Source organism: Xiphias gladius, chromosome 21, assembly GCF_016859285.1.
Source record: "Xiphias gladius isolate SHS-SW01 ecotype Sanya breed wild chromosome 21, ASM1685928v1, whole genome shotgun sequence".
In the NCBI taxonomy this organism is placed as follows: Eukaryota; Metazoa; Chordata; class Actinopteri; order Istiophoriformes; family Xiphiidae; genus Xiphias; species Xiphias gladius.
In genome coordinates, this window is record NC_053420.1 from 17,643,700 (window position 1) to 17,653,347 (window position 9,648).

The 9,648-nt window shown below is 39.5% G+C and overlaps 1 protein-coding gene across 3 annotated transcripts; it reads left to right on the plus strand.

Annotated features, from left to right (window-relative positions):
* Positions 1-399: 399 nt before the first annotated feature.
* LOC120783437 (RNA-binding protein 5-like) lies at positions 400-9,301 on the plus strand. Of its 3 annotated transcripts, none has more exons than XM_040116452.1 (25): positions 400-508; positions 1,119-1,172; positions 1,264-1,426; positions 1,527-1,670; positions 2,357-2,426; positions 2,799-2,872; positions 3,720-3,803; positions 3,909-3,969; positions 4,113-4,181; positions 4,269-4,429; positions 4,526-4,623; positions 4,879-4,966; positions 6,179-6,247; positions 6,338-6,410; positions 6,500-6,603; positions 6,720-6,849; positions 6,972-7,063; positions 7,186-7,383; positions 7,474-7,623; positions 7,882-7,956; positions 8,052-8,231; positions 8,431-8,505; positions 8,599-8,699; positions 8,827-8,956; positions 9,158-9,301. In XM_040116452.1, exons 2-25 carry the CDS (start codon positions 1,156-1,158, stop codon positions 9,281-9,283), a joined length of 2,532 nt encoding a protein of 843 aa, XP_039972386.1. In that variant the 5' UTR covers positions 400-508; positions 1,119-1,155; the 3' UTR covers positions 9,284-9,301. The 3 variants fall into 3 exon arrangements, with proteins under 3 accessions (XP_039972386.1, XP_039972388.1, XP_039972387.1); XM_040116453.1 differs by having other exon boundaries at positions 500-555; XM_040116454.1 differs by lacking the exon at positions 8,431-8,505.
* Positions 9,302-9,648: the final 347 nt, after the last annotated feature.

Below are 9,648 nucleotides of genomic sequence, written 5' to 3' on the forward strand. Positions count from 1 at the left end.
TTCATGCTACTTGTATGTACATAATAGTTATCTATTTATGTTTACCTGTCTTTGTTCAGCCCTGTTGTCCTTGTTTTTAGCTGTATGTCTCTTTCTGTCTATCATGTGAAAGATGTTTTTGAAACTGTGTGTAAGGATGTTTAGAGCAACAAAGTCAAATTCCTTGAGCACATATTTGCCCAATAAAGACGATTCTGGTTCTGATAATACAGAGTTATACCACAATGTAGCCCAAAACAAGGTCAAGAAAAAGGTCAATCCTGTTATACTTACTTAATACAGTATATTCCTGTTTATTTCTTTGTCCACTGTGATGACCCCCAACTGTAAATCATCCTGATCAATGGGTGGCAGCAATGAGCACCTTTTTGCCAAAAGTCTTATCAAAAAAAGAAGAATATTCTCCTGCTGCCAGACCGGAAGAACTGGGGGGAGAAAAAAAAAACCCTTCTAGAAAGCCTCTATTATCCCGTCATTTCCAGAGCTGGCAAGCTGTGATATTAAAACGGTATGTAACACGAAAGAGGCGGGCTTGTATGTCTTCGCTCGGCTAACGTAAGCTTAGTTATTGACGGTCCATACAGTATCCATCAAACGTTAAAGCTAACGTCATTCGCACATAGCTAAAGTGGCCTGCTTGTTGCTGTGTTAGCAAAGGGCTAGGGCTTGTCTCGCATTGAAAAACAATTTACTCAACGTTAAACGACCATTAGACCAGACATTTTAGCTGAAGGTGACCACCACCCAAAACAGCCTAGCGCTGTGTGGTTTTCTATCAGTCGTTTTCGGTTAGGCCCGTGATATCCCTACCTTTGACCGCAGCCCTCCATATGTTAAAGGCATGTAACGCTAACATAAAAATTGCAGTTTTTTTGAGCAATGCGGTCACTGCGAAAGTGTAGCTATGTAGTAGTTGTAGGTATCGTTATTGTTATTGTATTTTGTTTCTGTGGGTTAAAATTAAAAGATGTTCATGACAAATCAGCTTTGTGACCAAATGTAGCTACACAAAGTAAAAACAATGCATCTAAAAGCATCAATCTGTTGATGTCTATCAATATAACAACTATTTTTAATAGTTACTCAGTGGCTGAAATTCATTTGTTTTTTTTCCACAGAGTCCATAGATCAAACGTGTGTCCTCTACACTAAACCATGGGAACTGATAAAAGGTAAAATAAACGTGATCCAATGTAATGGCACATATTTAACAGTTTCATACGTTTATGTCACTGGCAATCTGTTTTTATGTTTCTTTTTCAGGCTCAGTCGAGGTGAACGTAGTGGAAGATATGGTTCAGATGGGAGGAGAGATGATATAGACTGGCATGAAAGACGAAGTAGAGATGTGGAGAGGGATTATGACCGACGATGGGGTGATGATAGACACCGAGAACGTTTTGATGAGCGCAGAGACAGTCCAGAAGTAAGTGAACACCTTTGTTACTTTCACACCTGTAGCAGAAGAATGCAAAACACCTTGTTTCTAAATTCAATAATAACTTTTTTTTGTTTGTCTGAAACAGAGGGGCCGAAAACGACGCAACAGTGACAGATCTGATGATGAATATGATGGGGATTATCTAGACCAGGACTACAAAATGGAGCAAGAGGAGGAGAGCAAGACTATTATGTTAAGGGGTCTCTCTCTCCATGTCACAGAGGATGATGTAAGCTCACAGTTCTCATTCAGTCTCACTCATACTTTTAAGGTTAAAGTCACTCTGAACATTGCTAGATAGGCTGAGCTGCTACCACTCTCTTCATTGTTCATGAAGAACAGATAATCCCTGGCAAGAGGTATGATGGGATTACAGGCGGAGAGGGGCAGGCAGTCGGCTGTTAGGGCAATGTTTTGATCTGTAAACTGACCTGGAATTGGTGTAAAATAATGGTGCTGAAATCAGTCGGACCGAACATCCTAAGCAAATTTAAATATGTGTATATTACTGAAATGGCACAATCAGACAGCTGATTATGGGAGGTGTTGGTGGGACCTCGTGGACTTCTGCATTCAGTTTGGCCTTACTGTAAATTCTGAGGGACTGTTTGTAAAGTTGAGGAAATTGAGTTTGTTAGAGGAATTCACCAAACGTCAACTGCTTTTCTGCGAGCTGGCTAATTTAGTAAGGAAGAGGCAACTGACAGTTTATAACAAGAACCAAAATAAAACTGCAGAAATGGCATAAAGTGTGATAATAGTGCTAGCTTGATGTTATTGAAGCGGTTTGTGTAATATTGTTCCAAGCTTCTTCTTCTTCTTTTTTTTTTTTTTTTCTTTAAATGATAGGCAAACAATGAGAAAACAACAGCAGATATAGTCAGATGAATTTGACCATCTGCCCCTTTTTTCCAGATCCGCACAGCACTCGAGCAGCTACAGGGACCCCAGCCTGTGGACATACGTTTGATGAAGAAAAGGACAGGTGAGTGTTGCTTTTGAAAGGCGTGTCTCACATTCACCGACATGCTCTGTCTTAAAACCCACTTTACCTCCTTTGTGGCTATCCCTGAAAAAAAAAAGCCTCATAATTCAACCTTCAGAGGATCCTTTGTGTCTCATTTGATGATATGGTAAGGTAAGAGGTAACTGTATGTACTATACCTCTACCATTTTTGTAGAGACATTACAAGCTATGGTAAACAAAATGCACTACAATCCCCTTGACCTTGTAAGCACCCTCCCAACCTCCGTTTTTACTTTGAATTGGACTGTACAAACCCATTGTGAGTTTGAATGTTGCACCAGAGCATTCTAACTAACACGCCTCCCGTCTATATTTGAATGCTGTCTCTAGGTATAAGCCGAGGTTTCGCCTTCGTGGAGTTTTATCACTTGCAAGATTCTACCCGATGGATGGAGACCAATCAGGTTGCCTCAACAATCACCAAGTCTAGAATTATTCTTGGAGATTAGAGCCCCAATTAATCTATGCCATGATGATGATGTCAGTTTACAGAGCTAAAATCTGTTTGTATTTAGTTACAGGATACAAAACTGTGATATCAGAGGTAAATATTTTTGATATCACACACTTGGTTGATTAATTTTCTAAGTATACAGCAGCTTTTCCAGCCAAATTAAGAGTCTTTCAGCTGCTTAGCTTAGGGTATGTTGTGAATTCAGGGTTGAATCACTGTATAAAGGTTTTGCTTTTGGAAATGCTATAATATCTTCCGTGTTTTCTTTTACAATTATTAACAGAGATATTATGCAGAATATCTTTAGGACTTTAAACTCAGAAGGTCCTCTGCCTCTCTTATCAGCACTAGACTTTCTGTGAACAGAGCCGGCCAAATGGTCTTGTTTAGTTCTGACTGCCCTGTGGTCGCATAGCACATTCTGCTCCAGCTCAGTCACTTCGATATTTTCTCATCTCCATTTAAAATCCGAAGACTGGAGTGAGACAGGGATGAGCTGGCAGCACTCCGGTCCCAAACACAAACCTTTTTATAGAACCTTTTTTTTTTTTTTTTTTTTTTTTGAGGACTCATTACCTTGTACACAGAACTGCAGCTCTCTCTCTGAACTTCTCTTTCTACCTCTGTTCCCTTTTACTCCCTGAGACATTCTACCTAAGCAACGAGTGTAAGCCTAGCCACTCTTTCCTGTTCCAGCTGCTCTCACTCATGGGGTGGGGTAGTGGCAGGACCTCACCTGCTTCTTTGGCTTGAACATGTTGGAATTTGAAATAACTGGTGGCTTTTGACTTTCACAGAACAAGTTGGTGATCCAGGGGAAAAACATTGCGGTGCACTACAGCAACAGGAGACAGAAGTTTGAAAACTGGCTTTGCAATGCTGTGAGTGTTTTTTCTAACTACACCGTGAACCCAACATATTTCTTTTTGTTCTGATTTTTTTTTTTTAATAATAAAAAATACAACATTGTCATTGGTTTATTACAGTGTGGTCTGTACAATTTTCGGAAGAGGCTGAAGTGTTTCAGGTGTGGAGCAGCAAAAGTTGGTGAGTTTTTACCTCAGCAAACTAAAAGTATAATTTTTCTTCTTCTTGTCTATTAGAATCTTCAGCTCCATCCTGCACTATCTTAGTGGCTTGTATTGACTAATGGTAACCCATGTGTCGCTCTTTGTCATTGCTGAGTATAGAAGGAGAGTCTCCTGGGATAAATGGTTTAAATGTAGAGTCTCAACAGCCAGGAGATTACAACGGAGACAGTGAGTGTGCTTTTCACCACATAGTGAAATATTTCATTCAAGTACACATATTCTACATTTATTCATGACTACTCTTTTTGTTAACAGCAATAATTTTGAGGAACATTGCCCCCCTTTCAACCGTCGATGGGATTTTGAACATATTGGCTCCCTATGCCAACCTGTCGGCAGGCAACATCCGCCTCATCAAAGACAAGCAAACAGGACAGAATAGAGGCTTTGCCTTTGTTCAACTCACATCTCCCTTGGTATGTATGTAGTCAGTATGTAGTCATATTGTAAGTCACTATGTTTCTTTTGGGAGTGTGCACACATGTAACAGTCTTGTGTCTTTCCACGTAAAGGAGGCTTCTCAGCTGCTCACCATTCTCCAGAGCCTTCAGCCCCCTCTAAAACTGGATGGAAAAACAATCGGTGTGGATTATGCTAAGAGTGCTAGAAAGTGAGTTTATGTTTAGCTTTCTATGAATAGAATATAGTACAAACTGTATAAGCTCTTTTGGATCTACGTAGTGTGAACTCCACAATGTAGGGGTTTTTATCCCCACATGCTATACATATATTTTTTTAAATTAGTTTTTGTTGTCTACCTAGAATGAAATAAAATTGGTTCACTTATCCTAAAATAAGGGACTCATTTTCTTGCTGCAACTGCTGCAAAATGAAGGTTTAACTAATCGCTCTGTGTCCTTTACAGAGACTCGGCACAGCCTGATGGGATCAGAGCCAGTGCTCTCTCTGTTGCCAGCACAGCCATTGCTGCTGCTCAGTGGTCATCCAGCCAGGTATCAGGGCTTACTTGTGTTCATTTTTGTTTCTGAGTAATTTAAATTTGTTGCCCTTAAAATACTATGTACCCCACAAGAATTTGGTGTGACATTAAAATAAGGCAAAGAAGACTTGTTGCCTGAGCTTCTAAAAGGTTGTATGCATGGAAATGTGTGAACAACTAACAATTATTTATAAAAAAAAAAAAAAAAAAAAAAAGTATTTTTGGTGATTTGTCTTAATGAATGCAATGTTTTGGGGCGGGGTTTGCACATAGTGCCTTAAACTTCTTACAAACTTGATATATATGGCAATTATGGCAAGGCAGCTGTGTGTAATGTGTAGGAAGAACCTGTATTAATCAGATGTCTCTCCTGAGATGAAGAGTCTGAAAAAAAAATTGTACACGTACTGTAGTACCTACACGGTTTAAGTTGTTTATTTGGGAGGAATACGCTTGATGATGACTAGATTTTTCCTCATTAGGAAACGTGCTTTCCTAATGAGGTTAAATGCAATTATCATAAGTCATTTTGGACAAAACAATCTGCAGAAAAATTGAATTAGAAAGTTTTTGAACACTAAGTCAAATCACTCCCTGTAGTATAAAATGGCTTTTTTTTTTCCCCCCCCTCAGCTTTCAGCTCATTGTTCTAATTCACATGAGCGACATGAGTATTTCTATGAGTTCTTATCAGCTATTACATAAAAGTCCAGTATTTCCTATCTGGATTGGCTTAGCAACTCTTGAGGAAAAATAGCTGTATCAAATTTTCTTTGTTGATACTTGTCATTCATTTACATTGGCTCTCCATTTCACGCTGGACAAGCAGCGTACAATTGGCCTGTGGAAGTGTGTTTGCTTGGTTGTCTGCGGTTTTATATGGGAGCCAGAGAGACTTGCACATATGGACTGATGAATCAAAATAATGACGTGAAAGGACCAGAAAGCTACAAAAAGATGCAAAGTGGATTATTGATTCTCAATGGGATCATCAATATTAGAGACTGTTGAAATTACTGTTGTCATTTGAGTCAAAGATGCTTCTTATTGGAGCCTAATGTACAAATATTAATATTATGTCTCTGAGATAAATAAAGTGGTTCCTGAATTTGCAAATTTATTTGCAAAATATTGGTTCAGTTGCAAATCCAACCTGGCATGTTTTAATTGGGGTTCTCATGTGTTGTTACTGACGTTGCTCACATATCCGTTTTTATCTGTTTAGTTACAGCAGGGTTCAGGTGCCACTTCTGACTACATTACTCTTCCAGAGAGCTTTGCACAGCAAATACAGGTCAGTTCACAGTCCACTTGATTGTGACAATGATTTGATTTAATAAGGAAGACCAATGATTTGCCTAACATTTTTTTTCCTCTGATGTAGGGACAGAATTATCAAGTATGGCAGCAGCAGCCAGATGGATTGTCTCCTGTGGTTGGAGATGGATTACTCGGAGGTAATAACCGGTGGCAATCACTCACAGATATTCTGGTTACTTTTTATGCTAAGGCTGAAATTGCTAACTTTGATCATAACCGTCTCCAGCTGCTCCAGGAATGAAGACTTTGATCCCTGCGGCCACTGGTGTGGTCATATCCCAGACAGCTCAAGTTTTCCAACCTGTCATTATCAGCCAGCCTGCCATACAGGTAGACAGTGTAGCACCATGGCATCTATATACTGCAAACAGAACTATGAAATTATTATTTAACTTTCTGGTATTGTGTGGTGGACGCAAAAGCTAATCATGACCCCCCCATTTCAGTCACATCAACTAGCGAGGGCGCTTGATGCAGTAAAACAGGCTGCTAGTGTTTGCACTGCATCACTGGTAACACCAGTGAGTTCTGCTGTTGCAACTACGGTTTGTGCTGCCCCAGCTGCTAACGCATCAGGTGAGATCAGTTAGCTACAGAATATCACCTCTTTATGTGGATGAGTAGATCAACTTTTGATCAATTTTATGTCATTTAGAAAGCTTGTTTTGTTTCACATGTGCTTCTTTTGGTATCTGTAGCTGTCCCTGATACCTCCACATACCAGTATGATGAGTCTTCAGGGTACTATTATGATACACAGACTGGTCTGTACTATGATCCCAGCAGCCAGGTACGTACCCTGTGGTCTTACTGTATGTACACAATATCCTGCCAAACACTATGAATTTGTATGTCATTTATTTTATCCAAAACTGTTAGTTTATACAGTTTTCTTCTGATTGTGATCAATAGTACTACTATAACTCGGAGACTCAGCAGTACCTCTACTGGGACAGTGAGAAACAGACGTATGTCCCTGCGCCGTCAGACACAAGCACAGAACAAATGTCCACAGCTAACACCACGGGAAGTTCATCAGGCACCGGCACCACAAGCAATAAAGAGCCCAAAGAGAAAAAGGAGAAGCCAAAAAGCAAGTCTGCACAGCAGGTAAATGCTACGTTTAAAAAAAAACATTTTTTTTTTTTTAATGGCTATCCTCTTTTCTTTGAAATAATATTGACTGTTTATCAATTGCAGATTGCAAAGGACATGGAACGATGGGCAAAAAGCTTAAATAAGCAAAAAGAAAGTTTTAAGAGCAGTTTCCAAGGCTTAGGACCATATAAGGAGGAAGACAAGAAAGAGTCTGCAGCTGCCGATGCAGGTTTCTCCCTCTTCGAGAAGAAGGTAGTGTAGAAGTCACCATTAGGCCTTGGGTACTGTATGTTATGCATCTGATAAGTGTAATGGCGTACGAGAAACTGCTGATACAGACTGAGAGAGGTAATCTGGAAACGCACAGCGACACTAACATCTAATATGATATATGTCTGGTTTTTTGTTCATATGGATATAAAAGGAGGGGTTGGCGTTCGTGCTGTGGACAGTCTTATAATATATTTTAAGTGATTTTATTTTTTTATGAGAGATTTTTTTTCCTTTCAGCAAATCGGAGGTTTTGAGATGCCTGCCCTCATGAATGAACAATTCAAGATCACAGAGCAGGAGACCTCAGCTAAGGTGTGTTTTTGCCTTTGCCATTATTTTCCCACTGCGCAATTATTAATAAAAGCAAATCCCAGAACATTCCACCTTTATCGGCTTAAATATTGCAGAGTGGTCTGGTTGCTGCTTACAACGGGGACAGTGACCCAGAGGAGGGCAGCTCAGATAGAGCAGCGGACGAGGAGGGAAAAATAACAGACTGGAAGAAGATGGTGTGTCTGTTGTGTCGACGGCAGTTCCCCACCAAAGAGGCTCTGCTGCGACACCAGCAGCTCTCTGACCTCCACAAGGTGAGGATGGTAAAACAGCAGGTGTTTAATCTGCAAGTGGCCGTGAACGTTCTGGGCTCTGCCATCTGTTCAATGTATAAAGCTTGAGTTTGAAATGGAAAGGATATTATAGAGCTTAAACAGTCTTGAATATATGTGTGAATAAGTCATTTATTTTGTTTGCTTGAGATTTGGCTATTAAAGTTGCTTTAAATCGTAGCAAAATTTGGAAATTCAGAGAAGATCAAAGCTTTCAGAAGCTGAGCTGGAGGAGCTGGAGAGGAAAGAGACTGAGGTATTTGGCTCAAAAATGTATTTGAGTTTTTCTTTTTTCAATAGTTTCATAAATGTGCACACAGTCAATAAGGTTTCATGGTCATTTTAACAGTTGAAATACAGAGACAGAGCTGCAGAGAGGAGGGAGAAGTACGGTGTTCCAGAACCTCCTGCGCCTAAGAAGAAATTTTATCAACCTCCAACCCCAACAGTGTAAGTGTTACAGTTAACATGCAAACCATTTGTCTATTTTCAGATTAGTGATTTTCCTTGAAGAAAGTGGAACCTCTGCCAACACCTTTTTACATTGTTGTCATCTCCTCTCATCCACCTTCAACAGAAGCTATGAACAGCCTACCAAAGACGGCCTTATGAGCGATAATATAGGGAACAAAATGTTGCAAGCAATGGGCTGGCAGGAGGGCAAAGGTCTGGGGCGCCACCAACAGGGCATCACTACTCCCATCTCGGTGAGGAGCCTGACCATTATTCACAGCACTTTTCATCAGTTTTTTTTTTTTTTTTTTCTGTCATCTCCCTAGCAGCTCCTAACAGATGGAATTTGCATGTCAGTGTGTTCTTTTTCACTCACAAAGCAATTAACACTTACCTGAGGGGTACCTGTGTCCAATCTGTCTCCTCAAATAGCTGTCTTTGTCTTCTCCCCACAGGCTTCATTAAGGACCAAGGGCACAGGCTTGGGTATTAAAGGGAGCTCGTATGAACTCTCAGCATCTGACACCTACAAAGATGCTGTTCGTAAGGCTATGTTTGCGCGCTTCACTGAGATAGAGTGAACTGGAGAGAGAAAAGTGATCACATCACAATGAAAAAAAATTTTTTTTGAAAATAAAAAAGTGTGGTAAAAAAAAAAAAAAAAATTTTTTTTTTTTCTATGTGTGTATATGTATATGTGTATATATGTATGTAAATGTGTAGATGTGTGTGTGTGTGTGTGTGTGTGTGTGTGTGTGTGTGTGTGTGTGTGTGTATATATATGTATATATGTGTATATATATATGTATATATATATATATATATATATATATATATATATATAGTAGTTTTTAATGTAGCTTGATATTTTGTCATCCATAATTTGTTTCCTGTTGTATTAACATGTATATTTATATGAATGTTAGTAACCAAATTATGTGGATCT

Bases quoted from the DNA above. Each gene is read 5' to 3' on its own strand.
- LOC120783437 (XM_040116452.1), top strand. The intron at 1,671-2,356 runs GTAAGCTCACAG...CCTTTTTTCCAG, and splicing joins TCCATGTCACAGAGGATGAT to ATCCGCACAGCACTCGAGCA. The intron at 8,506-8,598 runs GTATTTGGCTCA...TCATTTTAACAG, and splicing joins TGGAGAGGAAAGAGACTGAG to TTGAAATACAGAGACAGAGC.